The 24,415-nt window shown below is 42.1% G+C and overlaps 1 protein-coding gene across 2 annotated transcripts; it reads right to left on the reverse strand.

Moving 5' to 3' along the window:
• Nucleotides 1-14,786: 14,786 nt before the first annotated feature.
• Nucleotides 14,787-23,887, reverse strand: LOC130362538 (cytochrome c oxidase assembly protein COX20, mitochondrial). Of its 2 annotated transcripts, none has more exons than XM_056567186.1 (4): nt 23,475-23,887; nt 21,023-21,137; nt 19,903-19,966; nt 14,787-16,227 (listed from the first exon to the last, which is right to left on the reverse strand). In XM_056567186.1, the coding sequence occupies exons 1-4, from the start codon at nt 23,514-23,516 to the stop codon at nt 16,104-16,106; spliced, it is 345 nt and encodes a 114-aa protein (XP_056423161.1). In that variant the 5' UTR covers nt 23,517-23,887; the 3' UTR covers nt 14,787-16,103. The 2 variants fall into 2 exon arrangements, with proteins under 2 accessions (XP_056423161.1, XP_056423162.1); XM_056567187.1 differs by having other exon boundaries at nt 23,378-23,516.
• Nucleotides 23,888-24,415: the final 528 nt, after the last annotated feature.

Below are 24,415 nucleotides of genomic sequence, written 5' to 3' on the forward strand. Positions count from 1 at the left end.
GCTCTGCAGGGCTAATCTAAATTGTGCAGGTGGTTTATATGAAGAAAAAACACTTGAAATGGAAAAACTCAACTGTCAGACAAACCTATATTTTCTTGCCTGACATCCCCTTTAATGTTAGAGTACCTGTAAATTTTATCCTCAGAGTTCACTGCCCCATCATGATGAACCATTGCGCCTTTATTTTTTTAACCTTTATATTGCTCTGTATTTCCTGCTCAGTCTGTCAGATTCAGACTGGGAAGAGGGGTTACTCAGCAAGCGTGACATCATCTGAAGCCAAATAGGGGAGAACGTTTCCCTCACTTTACTACACACAGCCGAGAGCAGTTCAGTGTGAGATGAGCTGTGGTTAGATGAGGCTACACACACACACACACACACACACACACACACACACACACACACACACACACACTCTCACACTCTCACTTACTTAAAACACAGTACATTAGATTTTTTATTTTTTTTTAACCATAAGGGGTGCAATAGTATAAATTGGGTTTAATGACAGTGCCAATCTAAGTGCTGGGATGGCAGAAAAGACACTAGAATGGGCAAGAAAACCAAATTGGATAGATTAGAAAATGGCCAAAATCACGGTGTCCCTAACAACCCCCACTCTTCAGTCAACATGTTGAACTTGTGACTGATTAAAGATCAATACAATATAAATAACACTAATTTCCTGCATCCAAATAATTAGATAAAGGAAAATACATTCCAGATAAATGGGTGAAAAACACTCTACATCGAGAATGAGAGATGAGAAGTTACAGTGATTCGATTTGTCACAAATTGCTCGGCAGTTGCTGACTTATCCTGCATTAATGAGTTCAGCTTTCAGGTGCTCCAGTGGGCTGGAAAAGGTGGATACAGTCCTAGAAGAGTCTCCAGCCCACCGGAGCACCTGAAAGCTGAACTAATTTATGCAGGATAAAGTCAGCAACTGCAGAGAAGTTTGATGAATCGAATCACTAAGTTCACTCATCTCTAACAATCACCAACTCTAGTTGGAAAAATGAAAAGAATATGAAGGAGACGAGTCAGGATAAAATACATAATTCTGATGTTAAAATCCCTCTGTCCTGTACAGCTTCAGAGAAATAAACTACTAATAAACATTGATATACATTTAGAAAATAGTGAGATCCCATCTTGTAAACCATCTGCACACCAACACATTGAGGTAGAAATTCATCAGATTCCCCTTAGTGCTTCAGTGTGCGTCTATAATTATGAACTCCTCGCCACACAATCTGTGCAGATGCGTTAAATAGGTACTCATTAAAAAAAAAAATTTAATTAAATATATTATGTAAATGTTTAATGTATATATATTTTTTTTTAAATTATGTTTTACATGTGTTTTTTTTTACTTTTGTAAACCTGGCCACTAGGTGTCTCCCTATATGGCTCAGGATTACTCTTTACCCCCCACCCCCCTGACGTTGATTACATTCGAACTAACGCTGGCTGGGCAGCGTGGTCCGAAATGCGCGTTCACATGAATGAGAGACAGATGAAGGGGGGCGGGGATAATTAAACTACACGGGCGGAAGAGAGCCCTGGCCAGGCTTCAGATGACGTCGTGCCTGCCAGGGCCTCCCACTTCCTGCCCTCACCAGAGAGCTCAACTGAGCTCCTGCAGCTCTGCAAAATAAGGTAATTTTATGGGGATTTGGGGACAAATAAAGACGGATAGATGTAGTTAGTGTCGGGGACAGAGGGGGAATAGGGAAATTTTATTTAGTGATAGCTACTCTTTAAATATATCCACACTCACTGTCCATGATACTATGAATTTAACAATTAAGGCTGCATTCACACCTCGTTTTTTACTTGTGACCGGACCTAAAACCGTAGTATACTACAGTTTTAGGTCCGGTCAGGAAAACGCATACGGGTCAAATGAGCCAACCGGAGCGCTGGTCCGGCTGGGTTACGAGAGAGCCCAGTTTGCCCCTCCCCCAGCCGTATCCAGCACCCGTAACGTAAAAACGAGGCGTGAATGCAGCCTAATAAAGATTTTTTTTATCTATCATCCCAAATTTTACATGAAAATGTTTTATCTAAGGGGCTCCATCTGTTGCTCCAGACTCCTTTCAACTTTTCCTTGATTTTAATGAGTTCACAAGAACACTGACCTTGGCTAGATTTTTTGGGAAAAAAGGAAAAAATTCCAAAATACAGAAATCCCAGATATTAATACTAGTATAGCTGGCACACCTGTAAAACATGTGGAAGTCTTTACTATGTCCAGTGTTTATCCTTTTAACCCCTTCCCGACTCATGACATACATGTACGTCATGGGTCAGCTCCCATTTATAAAGCAGGGCAACGGTGTGTCATAGCGGGTCGGGCACCTACCTGCCTCCTGGTGTCCAATCGCCGAATGATTGCTCAGTGCCTGAGATCCAGGCAGAATCATTGAGTAAAATGCAATGCTCAATGTAGAAGATCAGTGTGTGCAGTGTTATAGCCCCCAATGAGAGCTATAACATTGCAAGAAAGGTGGGGGAAAAAAAGGTAATAAAGATCATTTAACCCCTTCCCTATTAAAAGTAAGAATCATCCCCCCCCCTTTTCCCATTAAAAAAAACAAGGTATCGCCGCGTGTGGAAATGTCCGAATAATAAAAATATATCGTTAATTAAACCGCATGGTCAATGGCGTATGTGCAAAAAAAATTCCAAAGTCCAAAATAGCATATTTTTGGTCACTTTTTAGATCATGAAAAAATGAAGAAGCTATCAAAGTCCGATCTATATAAAAATTGTATCGATAAAAACTTCAGATCACGACGCAAAAAATGAGCCCCCATACCGCCCTGTACTCAGAAAAATAGTTATAGGGGTCAGAACATAATTTTAAACGTCTACATTTTTCTGCATGTAGTTATGATTTTTTCCAGAAGTATGACAAAATCAAACTTATATAAGTAGAGTATCATTTGTACCGAAAAATTTACTGTGTAGAAACAGAAGCCCCCAAAATTTACAAAATGGTGTTTTCTTCAATTTTGTCGCACAATGATTTTTTTTCCGTTTTGCCGTGGATTTTTCAATCCGTCATTACAAAGCAGAATTGGTGGCGCAAAAAATAAGCCATCATATGGATTTTTAGGTGCAAAATTGAGTTATGATTTTTTAAAGGTATGGAGGAAAAAAGAAAAGTACAGAAAAACCCTGGGTCATGAAGGGGTTAATGCAAAGGTAATTATATTGAAACATTTGATTCTTTGGTCTCAGGATTTTAGGAAACTAATGAAACGCCTATATTTGGTTATAAGGACAATTTATCAAAAGGGGAGAGAAAAGCTTTGAAAGATTAAAAAAAATAAATAAATATTTCATCATCCGCCCTGTTTATTAAAAGGGGGGGGTTCTTCTAGAACGTTAAGATTATGTAACAGAAGCTATGTGGATCTTGTCTGATAGTAATATAATAATTCTCATCAGAAGACCCATCTATACAGATTTTTAATGATTACAGTAAACTCATCTCTAATGCAGCTGATATAAATGTTTTAAAGAAACAGGAGTGTAATTTTTAAAAAATTAAGAACTATCAAACTCCAATATTTTACTATCTCCCGAAGATCCATAAGGATGAAAAACAGCCCCCGGGAAGACCCGTTATTTCAGGCGTAGGTGCAGTTACAAGCCACTTGTCCCACTATATCGATTTATATCTCCAACAGTATGTACTCCAATTGCCAGCATTTTTTTAAAGACTCGACACAGCTCATTGCTGAGCTTCAATCTGAGACATTTCCCTTGGATTTTAGTTTTTTAACCCTTGATGTAAGTGCACTTCGAATATTTTAAAGAAGGGAATAGATTTCATTAGATGCTTTTTAGAGTCAGACACAGATATTGGTGCAACCCAAGCCCAATTTTTATTGGATTCGATATTTATACTACAAAATATATTTTATTTTGACAATCTTTATATATCGTCAGCGATGGGGACTCTATTTGCCCCCAGTTATGCAAATTTGTATATGGGGCACTATCTGGGTCCCTATTGGTTTGGCTCACATATATTGTTTTATCGTCGCTTTATTGACTCTCTCTTCATTATATGGAGAAGAACTGAATCTGAAGCATTGGACTTTGTACAGCACCTTAATAATGATTGGGGGCTGGTATTTATTCCCAAATTTTTCACATTTTAAAATGGGATTTTTTGGATTAGGAAATTTAAGACCTTGAAGGCACAGTACAAACCAAGACCGACTTAAAAAAAGTGGATGTCAATAATTTTTTTAATTTCTCCAGTTGTCATTACCCGAAATGGGTAAAAAATATTCCTTATGGGCAATATCAACGGGTAAGAAAGATTTGCAGCACAGACAGATTTTAAAATTCAAGCAGATATTTTATGTAACCGTTTTTCTGAGAGAGGGTACCCTAATGACGTTCTAAAGGATGCCTTTCAGAAAGTAAGCACTTTATCACAAAAAGAATTAGTGAACAAAACGAATAGTAGAGAAAGGAAAGAGACCTGTAGTTCAAAAAAGAATAATAAGAGAAAATTTTATTTTATTACCAATTTTAACTCTGGAATCTCAAATATTAGGAAAATTTTAACAAAGCACTGGCCGGTTTTACTATTTGATCCGGTTTTACCCTGTTAAGGACCAAGGGCGTACCTGTGCGCCCTGAATCCTTTCCCCTACTATAACGTGGGGCAACGGTGTCCTAGCGGGTCGGGCCCAGCCTCTAAGAACTGCCTAGACCTGTGGCTAATAGCTTGTGGCGCTGATCGCGGTGCCGCGCGCTGTTAACCCTTTAGACGCGGTGTTCAAAGTTGATCACTGCATCTAAAGTGAAACTAAACTACCCCCGGCTAGATAAGTGGGCTGAACAGCTGTAGGACACAAGGAGGGTCCCCTTACCTGACTCCTGGTGTCCGATCGCCGAATGTCTGCTCATGCCTGGATCTCAGGCACTGAGCAGTCAAGCAGCAGAATCATCGATCAATGGTTTCCTATTAGAATGTAAAAGGTGTGTGCAGTGTTATAGCCACCTATGGGGGCTATATATAACACTGCAAAAAAAAAAAAAAAAGTTAATAAAGATCATTTAATCCCTTCCCTAAACCGTAAGTTTGAATCATCCCACTTTTTCCATATAAAAAATAAGTGTAAATAAAATAAACAAACATATGTGTTATCACCGCGTGCAGAAATGTCTGAATTATAAAAAAAATATATTAATTTAACCGCATGGTCAATGGCGTGTGCACAAAAATTCCAAAGTCCAAAATAGTGTATTTTTGGTCACTTTTTATATCATGAAAAAATTTATTAAATATACGATCAATTCAAAAATGGTACAGCTAAAAACTTCAGAGCACTACGCAAAAAATTAGCCTTCATTTTCCCCGTATGCGGAAAAATAGTTATAGGGGTCAGAAGATGACCATTTTAAATGTATAATTTTTCCTGCATGTAGTTATGATCTTTTCCAGAAGTATGGCAAAATCAAACCTATATAAGTAGGGTATCATTTTAATCGTATGGACCTACAGAATAAAGATAAGATTTCATTTTTACTGACAAATGTAAGGCGTAGAAACGGAAGCCCCCAAAAGTTACAAAATTGTGTTTTTTCTTCAATTTTGTTGCACAATGATTTTTTTCCCCGTTTCCTCGTAGATTTTGGGGTAAAATGACTGTCATTACAAAGTAGAAGTGGCACAAAATATAAGCCATCATATAGATTTTTAGGTGTAAAATTGAAAGAGTTATAATTTTTTTTTTAAAGGTAAGGAGGAAAAAAATGAGAGTGCAAAAACAGAAAAAAACCCTGTCCTTAAGGAGATTATACCTAAAAACCCCGCTATCACGTTCCGTAGAGTGAAAATGCCCCTAGTAAAATGACTAGTTACAATTAGGGACGTTTAGATGTGGAAAACAGAGATGCGTGTGCTGTGGAATGATAACTGCAGAAGGAATAAAAATAAAAAAATTCTAAACAGGTGAAATTTTTACACTAAACATTTAATAATTGTACTTCAGTTTGTCATATCTATTAACTTGCAATTGTGGATTAAAGTATGTGGGACGTACAGTGCAGACTCTACGTGCTTGCCTAAATAAAGATAGACACTATATTAATACGAAATTCTTGCTTCATAATGTCTCTAGACACCTTACCCTGTCTCACGCCAGGGATTCTAAAGGTCTCTCAATATGTATAATCAAATCTATCCCTGCTGATAGTCGAAATCGCTTTCAACAGCTCAATAACAGAATCCTTTTGGATTTTTAAAATTAACTCGTTATACCCCGTGGGTTTAAATGAAACAATTGAAAGAACTATATGCCATTTTTTGGTGTACCTGACATTGGTGTAATTCTGTTCTCGTCAGTATTATATAGCTTTCTATTTTATATTTACTCTGTTTTTGTTATTAGATTTTATGCTTGTTCTACGTGATGTTTTATATGTAAATTTCTAATCCTGGGCGTACCAATGGTGTTGTCATATCTGGTGAATGACATACTCCATTGATTCTTTATATACAGATGCATTCATAGTTTTTATACATGCCTGATGAAAGGGCCAGTCTGGCCCAGAAACGCGTTGTGTGTGTGTGTGTGAATAAATCAGTAATCTTGCCCTGTCTTGGTCGGGTACCTCCTTGGAACAGTCATCCTACTGGCAGCGAGGACACACAGTTCTGAAAATCCCAATGTGCGAACCTTCCACTAGAATGGGCAAGGATCTCAGTATTTGCAGCTGCAGTTCTGGATCCTGATCCTTTTTAACCCCTTTCATGACCCAGCGTGATTTGTGGGGGAAAAAAAATTTCTCCTCACTTTCGAAAACCCAAAACTCCTTAATTATTCACTGGCAAAGTTGTGTAAGGGCATGTTTTTTGTGGTACAGGTGTACTTTTTATTAAAGGGGTACTCCGGTGGAAATGTTTTTTTTTTTTTTTGCTGCCAGAAATTTTAAACAGATTTGAAAATTGCTTCTATTAAAAAAAAAATCTTAATCCTTCTAGTACTTATTAGCTGCTGAAAACTACAGAGGACATTTTTTTTCTTTTATGGGACACAGCTCTCTGCTGACATCATGACCACAGTGCTCTCTTCTGACATCTCTGTCCACTTTAAGAACTGCCCAGAGTAGGAGAAAATCCCCATAGAAAACATAAGCTGCTCTGGACAGTTCTTAAAATGGACAGACGTCAGCAGAGAGCACTGTGGTCATGATGTCAGCAGAGAGCTCTGTGTTCCAAAAAGAAAACCATTTCCTCTGTAGTATTCTGCAGCTAATAAGTACTGGAAGATTTAAGATTTTTTTTAATAGAAGTAATTTACGAATCTAGCAAAAAGGAGAATGTGTCCGGCGCTGCTTCGGCTGACCAACTGGATATAGTGGACCAGGATATGAGATTCAGGAAAACAGTCTCTTGAGAAGGTAGGGGTGCTCTGACTGATATGTAAAAGTGCAATATTCCAATGAAGAGAAATTAAAAATCAATCGGCACTCACCGGTCTTTTTCAGCAATACGTTTCTTTAATGTAAAATACTCACATACAAAAAAGGCAATTGGGGAGATGGATCAACAGGGGGGGGGGGGGGGGGGGTATTAACCTCCGGCGACAGAATCTGTTAGACGAGCTTCATCTGGCCATGACAGTCTGGAAGGTATGCTAGTCCTTATACAGGTGATCGGCCGGTCCTGATTGCTCAGGACAGCCTCCCTGTTCTGACGTATCCGGTGAGAAAATGTTGTTATTCGCCATTGGCGGTAAGCCGCCATTGTAGCTCTACGTCAGTAGAACTTAGCATTCACATTTAAAATACAAATACTATAGTCAGAACCTATACAAAACAAAACATGTATTTTAAAAATAAGGTGCATAATCAACCTTATCATTCAGGCCAAGAGGACCTGCTGCTGCCGTATGGATAATCCAGTATGTCTCTCTTTGGAGCAAGTATCTATCTAAGTTTATTCCAGGTTTATACTTAACCCTCTCAATGCCGGCAAATCTGAGTTTGTCTGTTTTACCTCCGTGGGCTTCAACTACATGGGCGATAAGACGAGGAGCTTCATAAATTCTCCCATCAATCAAGTCTTAGGACGTGCCATTAGAAGAAATTGGCACAGAATAGAGAGCGATTTAGAGTTAAAGGATGTGGCAAGCAGGAAACCCCTTATTTTGTTCAGAAAAAAACAGAACATTAGGCGACTCCCTAAAGAAACGTAACACTATTGTGGATAAAAAAAGATCTCACCTGGTTAGAGAAGTCTACCCCGAAAGGGAATTTTGCATGTAAATCCTGTAATTTTTGCAGATATAATGCAGAACTTAAAACCATGAGAATGGGTTCTGTTACCCATACAGTGTCAGATTTAATAACATGCAGAACAAAGTATGTTGTTTATGTGGTCTTTTGCCCCTGTGGGTTTTACTACATTGGTAAGATGATTAGACAACTCAATGCAAGGATCAGAGAACACTGGTATTCATTTCAGACCATGAAAGGAGCTCCACGTCTTATCGCCCATGTAGTTGAAGCCCACGGAGGTAAAACAGACAAACTCAGATTTGCCGGCATTGAAAGGGTTAAGTATAAACCTGGAATAAGATAGATACTTGCTCCAAAGAGAAACATTCTGGATTATCCATACGGCAGCAGCAGGTCCTCTTGGCCTGAATTATAAGGTTGATTATGCACCTAGTTTTTAAAATACAGGTTTTGTTTTGTATAGGTTCGGACTATAGTTTTTTGTATTTTAAATGTGAATGCTAAGTTCTACTGACGTAGACCTACAATGGCGACTTACAGCCAATGGCGAGTAACAGAAAATTTCTCACCGGATACGTCAGAATAGGGAGGCTGTCCTGAGCAATCAGGACCGGCCGATCACTTGTATAAGAACTAGCATACCTTCCAGACTGTCATGGCCTGATGAAGCTCGTATAACGAGTGAAACAGATTCTGTTGCCGGAGGTTAATACCCCCCCCTGTCGATCCATCTCCCCAATTGCCTTTTTTGTATGTGAGTATTTTACATTAAAGAAATCTATTGCTGAAGAAGACCGGTAAGTGCCGATTGATTTTCCATTTCTCTTCTACATTAATTTACAAATCTGTTTAACTTCCAGGCACCAGTTGATAAAAAAAAAAAAAAAGTTTTCCACCGGAGTACCCTTTCAACCTGTTGAGGACCCATGTCGTACTGGTTTGTCATGGGACCCTGGTAGTTAAGGACCCATGACGTACAGGTGACTGCTGAGATCGATCATGTCGCCCCCCAACCCCCCCCAAATCGCCGGTGTGAATTCACACTGGAGATTTGCGCAATTCCGGGTCTATGGTGACCCAGAAAATAAGGGGGATCGGGGGTTGTCCAAGACACCCACGATCCCCCTGAAGGGATAGGAGTGAGGTGGCAGGGGTGCCACCCCTCCTATCCCTGCTATTGGCCATCAAGAAGCGACGACCAATAGCAGATTGGGGGGGGTTAACTTTCGGTTTCCCCGTTCTGTGCACCCACAATAGGCGAGGCAGAAAAGGGAAACTGAACAGGACCGGCGCCGAAGTCCACTTACCCATCGGCTGCAGCAGAGGATGACGATGCGGCTCCCTTGATCCTACAGAAGCCGGTGAGTTGCCTAGCCACATGTGGAGGGCTGCAGTTTGAGATCACTATACAGTGGTCTCTAAACTGTAGCCCTCCAGATGTTGCAAAGCTACAACTATTGTACAACTTTGTAGTTTTGTAACAGCTGGAGGGCTACAGTTTGGACATCACTGTGCAGTGGTCTCTAAACTGTAGCTCTCCAGATGTTGCAAAAATGTAAATCCCAGCATGCCCAAACAGCTGTCTTGGCATGCTGGGAGTTGTAGTTGCGTACCTCCAGCTGTTGCATAACTACATCTCCCAGCATGCCCTTCGGCGATCAGTACATGCTGGGAGTTGTAGTTTTGTAACAGCTGGAGGCACACTGGTTGGAAAATACGGAGTTAGGTAACAGAACCTAACTGAACTAAAGTATGGGGCAACACCAGCATGTTAGTGTAAAAATTTTAATTTTTTTACATTGACATGTTGGTGTTGCCCCATACTTTTTATTTTCACAAGCGGTAAAAGGAAAAAAAATTGTAATGCAATTTCTCCTGCGTACGGAAATATCCCATATGTGGGCATAAAATGGTCTGCGGGCGCACAACAAGGCTCAGGAGTGAGAGCACTATGTACATTTGAGGCCTAAATTGGTGATTTGCACAGGGGTGACTCATTTTACAGTGGTTCTAACATAAACGCAAAAATACCCACATATGACCCCATTTTTGAAACTACACCCCTCATGGAATGTAACAAGGGGTATAGTGAGCCTTAACACCCCACAGGTGTTTGACAAATTGTGGTTAAAGTTGCATGGGAAAAAAAAAAAAAAATTTTTTTCACTAAAATGCTGGTGTTACCCAAAATTTTTCATTATCACAAGGGAAAATAGGAAAAAGACCCCCAAAAATTGTAACCCCATTTCTTCTGAGTTAAGAACATACCCCATATGTGGATGCAAAGTGCTCTGCGGGTGAACTACAATACTCAGAAGAGGAGCGACATTGGGCTTTTGAAGAGAAAATTTGCCTGGATTTGAAGGACACGTGTGTTTACAAATCCCCCCCCCCCCCCCCCCCATAGTGCCAGAACAATGGACCCCCCCCCCCCCACGTGTCCCCATTTTGGAAACTACACCCCTCACGTCATGTAACAAGGGGTGCAGTGAGCATTTACGCCCCACAGGTGTCTGACAGATTTTTGGAACAGTGGTCCGTGAAAATGAAAAATGAAAATGTTATTTTTAATTTGCACAGCCCACTGTTCAAAAGATCTGTCAAACGCCAGTGGGGTGTAAATACTCACTGCACCCCTTATTAAATTCTGTGAGGGGTGTAGTTTCCAAAATGGGGTCACATGTGGGGGGTCCAATGTCCTGGCACCACGGGGGGGCTTTGTAAACGCACATGGCCCCTGACTTCCATTCCAAACAAATTCACTCTTCAAAGGCTCAATGGCACTCCTTCTCTTCTGAGCATTGTAGTGCACCAGCAGAGCACTTTACGTCCACACATGGGGTATTTCCATACTCAGGAGAAAATGACCCCCCAAATTTGTAACCCCATTTCTTCTATTACCCCTTGCAAAAATGTAAAATTTGGGGAAAAACAGCATTTTAGTGAAAAATTTTTTTTTTCATTTACACATCCAACTTTAACAAAAAGTCGTAAAACACATGTGGGGTGTTAAGGCTTACTGTACCCCTTGTTACATTCCTTGAGGGGTGTAGTTTCCAAAATAGTATGCCATGTGTTTTTTTTTTCTTTTCTTTCTGCTGTGCTGGCAGCATAGGGGCTTCCTAAATGCGACATGCCCCCCAAAAACCATTTCAGCAATTTTTTTTTATAAAAATCCAAATGTGACTCCTCTTCTGAGCATTGTAGTGCGCCCGCAGTGCACTTGACATCCACACATGGGGTATTTTCATACTCAGAAGAGATTGGGTTACAAATTTTGAGGGGGCATATTCTCCCATTACCTTTTGTAAAAATTGTAAATTTGGGGAAAACTGCACTTAACCTCCCTAGCGGTACGATTCCGTCTGGAAATTTGTACCAAAAGCGGTACAATTTTTTGCATTGAAATTCCACATCTCCCCCCATCACATTCCCCCTCCCTTGTCACATTTCCCCCCCCCATATCACATTCCCCCCCCTGTCACATTCCCCCCCCCTTGTTGCATTCTCCCCCCCCTGTCACATTCATCCCCCTGTCACATTCTCCCCCCTTGTTACACTCTCCCCCCCCCCCTTGTTACCTTCTCCTCCCTCCATGTTACATTCCACTCCCCCCTTTGTCACATTCCTCCCCCCTGTCACATCCCCCCCCCCTTGTCACATTCTCCCCTCTGTCACATTCCCCCCTATGTCACATACCCCCCTATGTCACATTCCCCCCCCCCCTATGTCACATTCCCCCCCCTTGTCACATTCCCCCCCCCCCCCCCCCCTTGTTTCATTCTCCCCTGTGTCACATTCCCCCCTTGTCACCTTCTTGTCCTGCAGCAGCATACACTGGGTTTGCCGGGCAGATTTCAAACCTAGTGTATTTGCTGCAGAACAAGCCCTTTCCCCTTCAGCCAATCACAGGCTTTACACCACTGCGGCCTGTGATTGGCTGAAAAGTGAAAGGTCCTGTAAGATGAATAGAGCAGTGACCAGAGCGCACGGAGGGGAACGACATCTTCAGGGACCGGGACTAGGTGAGCAAAAGGTTTTTTTATTTTCTTCCTTCTTACTTTTACACTTAGTTCAGGGTTTTCTACCAGGGGGCCTCCAGCTGTTGTGAAACTACTGCTCCCAGCATGCCCGGACAGCCTTTGGCTGTCCGGGCATGCTGAGAGTTGTAGTTTTGCAACATCTGGAGGCCCCCTGGTTGAGAAACACTGACTTTTAGTATATGTCTTTACCTGCTCTGGCCGGCCCCCGCAACGGGAGCCGACCCGAGCAGATAATCACATATTTTCCCGGGGGCTGCATCACTACATCGCAAAAAGCAAAAATCGCGATTTGATTGCTTTTGCGATATACTGTGCAGCCCGCACAGCAACTCTGCAATTCTACCCCGAGCGTGACTCGGGGTTACCGCTTCTAGCAGCGAAAATTAACCCTGAGTCACGCTCGGGAATACCGCTAGGCTGGTTAAGTGAAAATTAGATTTTTTTCCATTTACACATCAGACTTTAACGGAAAGTCATCAACCACCTGTGGGGTGTTAATGGTCACTGTACCTTACGTGCCTTGAGGGGTGTAGTTTCCAAAATGGTATGCCATGTGGGGGGTTTACTGCTGTTCTGGCACCATAGGGGCTTCCTAAATGTGACATGCCCCCCAAAAACATTTCAGCAAAATTCACTCTCCAAAATCCCATTGTCGCTCCTTCCCTTCTGAGCCCTCTACTGCGCCCGCCGAACACTTGAGATACACATGTGGTATTTCCTTACTCGGGAAAATTACGGTTACAAATTTTGTGGGGCTTTTTCTCCTATTACCACTTGCAAAATTTCAACAACTGAGTATACAAGAACATGCCAGTGTAAAAAATGAAGATTTTGAATTTTCTCCAATTTTCTGCTATTCCTGTGGAACACCTAAAGGGTTAACAAACCTTTTGAATGTCATTTTGAATACTTTGAGGGGTGCAGTTTCTATAATGGGGTAATTTATGGGATATTTCTAATAAGAAGGCCTTTCAAATCCACTTCAAAACTGAACTGGTCTCTGAAAAATTTCGATTTTGAAAATGTTGTGAAATATTGGAAAATTGCTGCTGAACTTTGAAGCCCTCTGGTGTCTTCCAAAAGTAAAAACATGTCAACTTTATGATGCAAATATAAAGTAGACATATTGTATATCTGAATCAATATATAATTTATTTGGAATATCCATTTTCCTTATAAGCAGAGAGCTTCAATGTTAAAAAAAAAAATGCAACATTTTTAATTTTTTCATCAAATTTTTTAATTTTTCCCCAAAAAATTATGCAAGTATCGACAAAATTTTACCACTAATATAAAGTAGAATATGTCACGAAAAAACACTCGGAATCAGAATGAAAGGTAAAAGCATCCCAGAGTTATTAATGCTTAAAGGGACAGTGGTCAGATGTGCAAAAAATGGCCGGGTCCTACAGTGAAAATTGGCTGGGTCCTTAAGGGGTTAAGCAATCACTGGAGCAGAGCTAAGGCCCTGGGTTTCCCTAGCAACCCATCATTACATTGCAATTGGACAACTAGACACCAGGGCATAGCGGCATTTAATCTTTAAATGCCGTGATCTGTATAGATCAAGGTATTTAACCAGTTAAATGATGGACATCAGAGCGATCTCCAATGTCTGTCATTACCTGCAGATGTCAGTGGCTGATAGCACCAGGCATCTCCCACTTATGATGCGGACTAGACCCGCATCATGTCCGCTCACCCAACAAATGACGTACATGTATGTCATGGGTTGGGATGGGGTAAATACAGATTCATTGGATGCCAAATTTGTGGAGCAGGCCAGGGCCTATTCACTTACATTCTTCAGCGAGTGGAAGATTAAGGGTGAGGGGTTCAGGAATGATAGCTAGTTTAGAGTTGTGATACAAATTGGGTATTAAAGGGGTACTCCAGTGGAAAACATATTTTCAAAATCTGTGGTCCATACTTGGAGATATAGGTTGTATTATGCTGCATTGATATGTCAATTTTCCCCTGTGCACAATGGAGGCGGGAGCTGGCATTCAGAGCATCGCTGCCTCCATCCCCTCTGCTCTCCCAAAGAGTGTTCTCATGGGTGAAGAGTGAGTAGTTACAAGGCGAAAGGGAATTTGGCAGCAGAGGGGACGGAGGCAGTAATGTTTGGAATACCAGCTCTCCTATAACCCTGTGTATAGTGCTGATGAACCAGCTGTCAGAGCTCCTTTAAATGAGCACTGTCAGATGTAAAAACTTTGTACATTTTGATCAAAACCTGTCCAAAGGAAAAGTTGCTGAATTGCCCATAGCAACCAGACTGGTTCTTTCATTTTTTTAAAAAGGCATCTGAAAGAAGCATTCTGATTGGTTGCTATGAGCAACTTTTTCTCTTGACAGGTTTTGATAAATCTCCAAGAAATAGATTACCAGCTCACCTCCCAAGACAAATGTGCACGGTCCGGCATCCAACAATGAAGAATAATGATGGGAGATCCGGCACTCCGTTGCAAGCAGCTTTATTGAAGAAACATCATACGGTAAGATCGACAGTCAGACATGTTTCGAGAGCGTGTGCTCTTCCTCGGTGATAAATCTCCCCCATAAACTTTTCCAATATACACTATATATATAATAAATTATATATATATGCCACCATTAGTGGTCCCCATACTATCCAGAACATAATTCTGTCCAGCTGCAGCTTCATCTTAGTCCAAGCTGAAGCACAGGTTGGAACAATGAGGGTAGGACTAGCACTCCTCTGCTCCCTCCTGTCCTACAAGACTCCAGCATGACAACAGAAAAGGATATTAGAGAGCAGTCTGCAGTGATTGGATGAAGAGACTCAAGGAGAAAGAGGACACATTCCCGCCACAGCACGGAATGAAAAACCAAAAGCGCAATAGAGAAGGTATTTGTGAGAGTATAGGTGCTAAACACACAAAAATATGTACATGATCAGGAGTAAATACTGAGTAACAACTTTTTTTGTGGGTTATGACAGATACTCTAAATTTGGCAACTTAAAAATATATCTATCTAGGAGCCTTTGGTGTCTAGCCAAATTAAGCTTTTAAAATGTACTTCTTGGCAAAAAATAAATAAAAATCTTATGTAGTCATAAAAGTTTATTTCCTTTTTTATAGAAATCATGGCTTTGTCCAAGCTGAAGAAGCACAGGCATGAAAAAAGTCCAGTAAGTGAGGGTGGGCTAGCACTACTCTGTGCTCTCTCATCAGACAGGAGAGGGCACAGAGGAGTGCTATCAGACAGGAGAGGGCACAGAGAAGTAGTAGATCACCCTCACTTACTGGATTTTGTCTGTGCCTGTGCTTCAGCTTGGACAAAGCCATGATTTCTATAAAAAGTAAATAACATTTTCTTATGAAGTCTATTAAGGTTAATGTTTTGCCAAAATGTATAGCATAAAAAGTTTTTGTATCTGACATGAAGCAAACTTTACAAATATGTATCTATACACACAACTTAAGAAAACATTTTCAATTGAAGACAGTCGTTTCGGAGCAGAGACACATAAATGTAGAACAGGATAAGATGGAAACATGTAAATAAACCATGTTTGACATATTCCACAAATGTATTGAAATGTGTGCATTTTAATACAGAAATAATAAAGTCTCAAGTTGCTAGCTGTCAAATCAAGTAAAGCTAGCATTGAACGGATACAATAAAGAGCATTATTAGGCTGCTTCTTGTCATTCCCTGCAGTCAGCCTTGTTGGTGTATGTATCTGAGCAGATGAAGCCTTGATGTTTGTAAAGAAATTAGAGTTCTCCGTGGATATGATAGGACTAGGAGTCACTTGACGCTGTTTGCTGTCGGATCAATACTGCTGCCTTCATACATCACCTTCTTTTTAATACCATCTTGTACAATTCTTTGCTGAATCCTCAGTTTTGCATAGTTGTATCTACAGTATATCCTAATGTTACAAAAATTACAGAACAAAAAATTTTTACGGAATTTTCACCCATATTCTCTTTTGTCATATAGTTATAATGCACAGTGGTTAAAAAGAGAAAAAAAAGCCAAAACAGAAATGCATATAGCATGCGGGAATCCCTTTAGATGGAAGTTCCTGCCCCCTGTGTGCACAATGCACATGGAGCTGTCTGCCTTACGCTAGGTTTCCACTAAATGCCAATAAAAAAAATGCCCATTCTGCCACATGGCTTTTTGTGTGTGAAAAAAACGCTGTGGCCAGATGTTAGCTGCAAGTCAATAAGGGAATTGCAAAATGCCATATCCACTTAGCATTTTTAAGTTTAGCTTTCTTTTATCCTTTTGGCGTTTTTCAGCTATTTTTGGCTCCTTGGCAGTTTTTCATAAACAAACTCTTGTAGAGACTTTGGGAAAATCTTGGCATTTTCCTCCCATAGAAGTCTATGGAAGTAAAAAAAAAAGGCCAAGAAAAATGCCATGTGGGTTTTAACTTTGGCATTTTTGCAGGCAGTTTCTCTTTTTTGGACTTTTTAGATCCAAAAAAGGGTTGGAGATACCTTTTTCTAAATAAAAATTTCATAGGGTGCCATTAAAAAAATAAAAAAATTATATATAATATATTATAGTGCTGGAAAAAATTGTATTTAACAACAGTTTTATAGTAAAATTTTTATTCATTTTTAAACAGTGATCAATTCATGTGGGCGGGCTGGGAACAAAAAATGTAGCCGACAATAAAAATGTAGAAAAGGGGCAATTTAAATGTAATAAAGTTTCACAAAATTAAAAAAATATTTTAAACACCTTAAAATACATTACTAATAAAGTGTGTTTAACTTTTCACTTTTCTTTAACACTTAACATTTTAAACAGACTGTTCTATGATGGGAGTAGTAGTACCTGTACTACTTCTGACACCCATTGCGATCCTCCTATAATGTAAAGAAGCCGTGGCACGGCCACTCTTCTCCGCTATCCTGCACTTTGTTCTGTGATGTGAAGTTGTTCACATCAGATTCATATTTCCTGCAGAGAGCTATAATTGGCCAGATGGTTCAGCCAATCAAAACTCTCTGCGGGAAATATGTATAGGTATATATACGGCAGTGTAGGGGACCAGAGAAGAGCCGCCAGCCACATCTATACATTATACAAAACGATCGCAGCGGGTATCAGGAGTGACATCCTCTTTGATCTGTCCTTAACCGCAGGTACTACTGCTCACAACATCTCAGCTCCATGCTGGGAGCTGTAGTACCTGCATTAATGGACAAATTGCAACGGGTGTCAGAAATTACACCCGTTGCGGTCTATTAGTACAGGTACTACAACTCCCAGCAAGGAGCAGGGTGTGCTCAACGTTGGAAGCAGTAGTACCTGCAGAAAGTGTCACTCCCGACACCTGTTGCGATCCTCCTGATGTTAATGTCGAGACTCAGTTGTGCTCACGGCTACGGAGTCGGGAGAACAGCTGATGCTGAGCAGTAGATATACGCCATCTCTACTTCCCAGCAAGAACTTATAGTGAACCTGCAATGTGTTTACAGTACACACATTGCTGGATGACCTTATCACTTGCTGTGCTATGTGCCAGCCCAGCAAGGAAAGAGTTAACTTACACTGCTGGACAGTGTAGTGATGCTGGACGGTATATAGAATATACAGCTGTATATAGTGTCTACAGAAAAGGAGATTCCCTTTCCTCCCTCGCTCCCTGTTGGGTCTATGTAGCTCCGTCCCCTAGTAATGAAATTATTAGGGGCGGAGCTACAGATGAAGCACGGTGGTAAGTATGAGGCTCTGTTCACATTGTACGTTTTGTATAATGAGGCTCTGTTCACATTGTACATTTTGTATAATGGGAACAAACCCTTCTGCCAGTATCTTCCCAAACAGGAAGACTCCAGCTGTTGCTAAACTACAACTCCCGATCAGTGTATGCAGAGGATTGCGGCAGATTCGGTGATGAACTAGATTTTTCTTTTAATAAAATGGCTAACGAGGGCTGTGGGGGAGTGTTTTCAAGTTGGAAGCAGTCTTATTGAAGGAATCCATTACTAAGCCGGGGCTTAGTGTTAGCCCCAAAAAGTTAGCGCTAACCCCCAATTATCCCGGTACCCACCCTCCCTATGCGTTTTTCCCCCTTCCATAAAAACACAACAAAACCAACAACAAGGTATTTTTATTCTCAACAGGATACCAACCAAGCAGCAACAGCCTGACGTTACCAGGGTGGGCAAGGACTGGCCCTTCCCAGCCTAAATAACACCAGCCTGTTAGGCCCAGGAGTGCCATTTTTGATGCTCCGAGCCTGTTGGTACCGGCTCTTCCCGGCACCCCTGTGGTGGTAGGTACCGGGGTAATAATTGGGGGTAAGCGCTAACTTTTTGGGGCTAACGCTAAGCCCCGGCTTAGCAATGGATTCCGTCAAGACGGCTTTCACTACTTAGCCTGAAAATTCAATAATAAAAAAATAACAAACACATTGGAAAATTTTTTTTTTTCAAATAACACTCACCCCTCAGCCCTCGTTAGCCATTTTATTAAAAGAAAAAAAAATTAGTTCACCGTAATCCACCGAATCCGCTGCAATCCTCTGCATACACAGATCTGAAACAAGAAAAAAAATTTAATAAAGATGGGTTAGGACATTTTTGGTGCTCTCCGCTGGGAAGAACGCACAAAATGCAATGTCTTCCCAAACAGAGAGCCTCCAATTGTTGCAAAACTACAACTGCTGGGAGTTGTGGTTTAGCAACAGCTAGAAGGGAAGACACTGGCAGAAGGGTCAGTTTACGTTATCCAAAATGTACAATGTGAACAGAGACTCATACTTACCACTCTGCCTCCCGTCTGTAGCTACACAGACCTGATAGTGGCAGGAGGGAGGGAGGGAGGTAAGGGGATCTCCTCTTCTGTATACACTATATACAGCTACCCATAGATATCTGTATATATAGTGTATACCACCCAAAGGGGCTATAGGAGCAGGGAGTCCTGTCAGTCTGGTGACGGGATTCCGGCTCCTGTATAGTATACACGGGTGCACTATGCACCCCTGTATACTATACGGCCGGGGAGGTGAGTGCTGAACATCACTCCTCATCTCCTTACACTCTGTGGACTGGGCGCACAGCATCTGGCCCAGAGTGGTACCTGAAGGCAGTGAGAAAACTACTACAGGGGACAAATTTGCCTGTTTCCACACACTTAAAAAAATGCCCAAAAAAATGCCAAAATGCAGGAAAAAGCTGTGGCAGTTTTCCTGGCATTTTTGCTGGTGGGAAATAAACCTCAGTGGAAACCTAGCCTTGCGGTACGTTTACACGGTGAAATGTCCACAGGGAAAATGTGCATGTGGACATTTCACCGGCAGCAGAGCACCAGCAGAACATGCCGGCATTAGGATTGCTCTGAAATGCTCATACACTGCAATGCATTTCCTTGAGGAATGCAGAAAAAAATAGACATGTCTATTCTTTCTGCTGAAGCCAGAAACAGAATTTCTGTGGCAGAAATATGTGCACAGTGCAGCAGAATCCCATTGAAATCGAGGGGACTCTGCTGCAGCGGGATGCTGAATGCCACATGGAAATTCCACCGTGTGAACAGCCTTACTATAGCCAACAGAAATTGTGAAGAGAGAAAAACTTACCAACTGCCCAAGGTACTAAAGATGAATCCGCAGGCGGCCAAGTCACAAGAACGTTTAATTCTGCCTGCATGGAAAAAGGTAACATGTTAAAGGAGGGGGTTCTCTCATGAAGGACCCTCAATACCTATCCTGCACATACACAAGGGGGAGGGGGGATATTTATCAAAATCTGTCCAGAGGAAAAGTTGCTGAGTTGCCCATAGCAACCAATCAGATCGCTTCTTTCATTTTTGAAAAGGCCTCTGAAAAATGAAAGAAGCGATCTGATTGGTTGCTATGAGCAACTCAGCAACTTTTCCCCTGGACAGGTTTTCATAAATCTCCCCCAATGATTTTCTGATAAGATGGGGGTCTGCCTGCTAGTTATGGCAATTATGAGAAGAGGGGTCCTGTAACTACATGGGTGAATGGAGTGGCATTCAGACATTAGCTGCTCTCCATTCAACTCTATGGAAATTATGCACTGTACTCTGCTATCTATCAGTTGCCCTACCAATCGCTGCCATCAGGTCCCCTTTACATGGATTGATATCACCCCGTGTAATTGTGCCAGCAATAAGCCCATGAGTAAGCAACCACTCATTTATGGACTGATCGGGTTGTTTTACTCATGCAAAACATCAGTGGCCTCTAAACAAGCGTTGATCTACAGGATCGGTGCTCCTTTACCTCCTACCCTTCCAAAAGGGGGGGGAGGATCAGTAGAACATCGGCTGCATGAGAATCAGGACAGCTGCAGTTCAGGCTACAGGTTCTCTTTAGGTTCTAAAGTGTAGAGCTCTGGAGATTTTATTTCTTTATGAATTTTCCACAATGAAATAAACAAAAGGACTGTCCAAAATCTGTTTATTCTCTCTCATTGTTTATAGGATGGTTTTAATTTTTTTCCATAGTTTATAACAGTAATGTATTGTAATATTGACTTTGTGGAAGTGGTCCTGGAAGAAAGGCTGAGACGCCGTCAGCTCTACCTCCATGGTCCTTGCCTCGTCCTCTAATTCTATGATCAAATTGTTGTCTCACATTAAAGTTTATAAAATGCCAGAGAAAGATCCCCTGCTTATGATCCCCCCCTCCATATTAACAGTTTGGTCTTTACATTATCTATGATGTCACTTACTTGTTGCTAAAAAATGACCAACACCAATAACCAAAGAGCCAACAGATCCGAAGAGCACAGATTCACGTGCACAAGGTATCTTCTGCACATCCATATTCCATAGCAACTTGAAGGACTAAGAAAACACAATATGAAGATTAAATAGGTATTCCGTTTAAAAGCAATAGTACTTACACCTCTGAACAAGGCAGCATGCAGTGCTTTCTTCAGACAGAAAGGAAAATCAAAAAGAAAAGAACTTCCTGTGGATCATAACAGCAGCTGATAAGATTAAGAATTTTTAATAGAAGTAATTTACAAATCTGTTTAACATTCTGGCAGCAGTTCATTTAAAAAAAAAAAAAAAAAGGTTTTCCAGTGGAGTACCCCTTTAAACACTTTCTCTCAGATTTCTGTACTGTGATAAGCAGAAAAGTGAATTGTGCTGCAGTATTCTATTCAGTAAAAGTCACTATAGGGTATAAGTTTCTGATTGCAGATGGGTCTACCCTCTGGAACTTCCCTCTTTGTCCTGAACAAAGACCCAATTCCTGGCACCGCTGCCCCAATCTCTATGAAGCACCTGGAAATAGCCAAGAACTATCTCCAATGGCTCCACAGAGAATGAATGGAGCAGGGGTGGACATGCTTGTCTCCAGATCCATTTAGCCAGAAGACTTGGATCCCTCTTCAGACACTTATCCTGCATCTGGCACACACCACTATGGTGGACATGTATCAATGTAGGTGTAGGGTAGAGTTTTTTTTCTGTTGTGTAAATTTTGCACAATTGCATTCAATTTATCATATTTGCACGCACACAACATGATAAATTTACCGCAAGATTCTAAATATCCCCACAATTTTATAGTCCACCAAAGTTGTACCTCACAGACAAAGCAGTGTATCTTGGACACAGGTTACCAAGCTTTGTTACTGTTGTTGAACCATTGTTAGTGGGATTTTGTGCTCCTCATGTAACTAACATGGACGATTACTACATCAATACATTGTAATGTAACAATTTTGAAATACAAAAAAAAAAATTATATATATATATATATATATATATATATATATATATATATGTGTGTGTGTGTGTGTGTGTGTGTGTAAAGGAATATTTTCATCCAAAGTAGAAAAAAAAAATAATAAAAAAAGGTGCACACTGTGCAATAACATTACAAAAATAAAAAACAAGAAAATCTTGAATCAGACATTTCAAGAGGCATGCTTGGTTTTAGCTAGTCAGTCTACCATCTGAAACTTTTCTATGTGTCCTGCTTGCTGTTGTACACTTGCAGCAAAAAAAAGCTGCTTTGTGCAAAAAATAAAAATAAAAAACACCTTAAAATGTATTTGCTGCTACAGGTCCACTGCAAAAAGTGGTGTACGGTGCCCCGAAGAATAGACTACTTTGATAGATGTTCTACCTGAAACATGCAAATAAAGTAATTGTGCACAATTTGCAGGGACATTTAGAACATTAAAGTGGTGTAAAGCTAATGATAAATGCCCCCCTATGAGTGTATTTGGTGGCCGGAACACACCACTCTAGGGGTATTCGGTGGCCGGAGCACATCACTATGAGCATATCTTGCAGCTGGTACAAACTACGGTGGTGTATCTTGTGGCTAGCGTAACCCACACTGGGCATATCCCGCGTCTGGTGCATACAGCAATGGCGTATCATGTGGCTGAACCACACCACCATAGGCGCATCCCGCGGCTGGCAGACACCACCATAGGCGCATCCCGCGGCTGGCAGACACCACCATAGGCGCATCCCGCGGCTGGCAGACACCACCATAGGCGCATCCCGCGGCTGGCAGACACCACCATAGGCGCATCCCGCGGCTGGCAGACACCACCATAGGCGCATCCCGCGGCTGGCAGACACCACCATAGGCGCATCCCGCGGCTGGCAGACACCACCATAGGCGCATCCCGCGGCTGGCAGACACCACCATAGGCGCATCCCGCGGCTGGCAGACACCACCATAGGCGCATCCCGCGGCTGGCAGACACCACCATAGGCGCATCCCGCGGCTGGCAGACACCACCATAGGCGCATCCCGCGGCTGGCAGACACCACCATAGGCGCATCCCGCGGCTGGCAGACACCACCATAGGCGTATCCTGCGGCTGGCAGACACCACTATAGGAGTATCCTGCAGCTGGGGCACACCACCATGGAGTTATACTGCATTTGGCACACACCACTATGAACATATAGTTCAAGAACAGACGGAATGGCTGCCACGTTTGCAGTGAGAGTTTAATTAATGTGCATCGTAAAATTAAGTGATTGCTATCCCCAGCAGCCCCCGGAATGACTGTGATATGTCATGGAGATCACTTATTGCTGCAATGTACCTGTTCCAGCACAGAGACTACATAATATGTAACCACAACCAGCAGGCAGAGCTGTCACACCACGGCAACACTAGAGCCTCGCAATAACTGAATTCACCTTCTCCTCCTCCTTGGATATCCCACTCTCCTTGTCCGCCATGTTGGTTGGCAAGCTCGAGCCGCCCTTCAGCTTTCCTAGCCGCCAAACGCCAGAGAGACTAGGAGAAGGATAGAGCGTCTTCTGGGCTTCTTCCGTTCTAGGGCTGGAGTGTCTATGTGTGTGGCGGATAGTGAGGGCGGAGCTCGGCTATGTTAATTTCGATGTTCGCAGATTAATTTGTGAGCTAGAATTTTAAAATGGGAGTAGAAGCTGAGCTGTAATGGAGGAGTGAGGAGAAGCTGAGCTGTAATGGAGGAGTGAGGAGAAGCTGAGCTGTAATGGAGGAGTGAGGAGACGCTGAGGGGCGATTAGGAGGGCGAGGAGAAGCTGAGGGGCGATTAAGAGGGCGAGGAGAAGCTGAGGGGCGATTAAGAGGGCGAGGAGAAGCTGAGGGGCGATTAGGAGGGCGAGGAGAAGCTGAGGGGCGATTAGGAGGGCGAGGAGAAGCTGAGGGGCGATTAGGAGGGCGAGGAGAAGCTGAGGGGCGATTAGGAGGGCGAGGAGAAGCTGAGGGGCGATTAGGAGGGCGAGGAGAAGCTGAGGGGCGATTAGGAGGGCGAGGAGAAGCTGAGGGGCGATTAAGAGGGCGAGGAGAAGCTGAGGGGCGATAAGGAGGGCGAGGAGAAGCTGAGGGGCGATAAGGAGGGCGAGGAGAAGCTGAGGGGCGATAAGGAGGGCGAGGAGAAGCTGAGGGGCGATAAGGCGGGCGAGGAGAAGCTGAGGGGTGAGGAAAATTTAAATGGTGATAGAGGGGTGAGGGGAAGCTGAGGTGGGATGGAGAGAGGTGAGGAGATGCTGTGGCCAACCTGGAAGACTGGACTGTGTGATGGGGTGTAACAGTACCCACCAGTCAGCTCCCATACAGTAGTGTTGTGGTGCTGTATCTAGTGTATGTAGTG

This window comes from Hyla sarda, chromosome 3, assembly GCF_029499605.1.
Source record: "Hyla sarda isolate aHylSar1 chromosome 3, aHylSar1.hap1, whole genome shotgun sequence".
NCBI lineage: Eukaryota > Metazoa > Chordata > Amphibia > Anura > Hylidae > Hyla > Hyla sarda.

Bases quoted from the DNA above. Each gene is read 5' to 3' on its own strand.
- LOC130362538 (XM_056567186.1), bottom strand. From the start codon at position 23,516: ATGGCGGACAAGGAGAGTGGGATATCCAAGGAGGAGGAGAAG. The intron at 19,967-21,022 runs GTAAGTGACATC...TTTTCCATGCAG, and splicing joins TGGTCATTTTTTAGCAACAA to GCAGAATTAAACGTTCTTGT. The intron at 16,228-19,902 runs GTAAGTTTTTCT...TTGTAACATTAG, and splicing joins TTTAGTACCTTGGGCAGTTG to GATATACTGTAGATACAACT.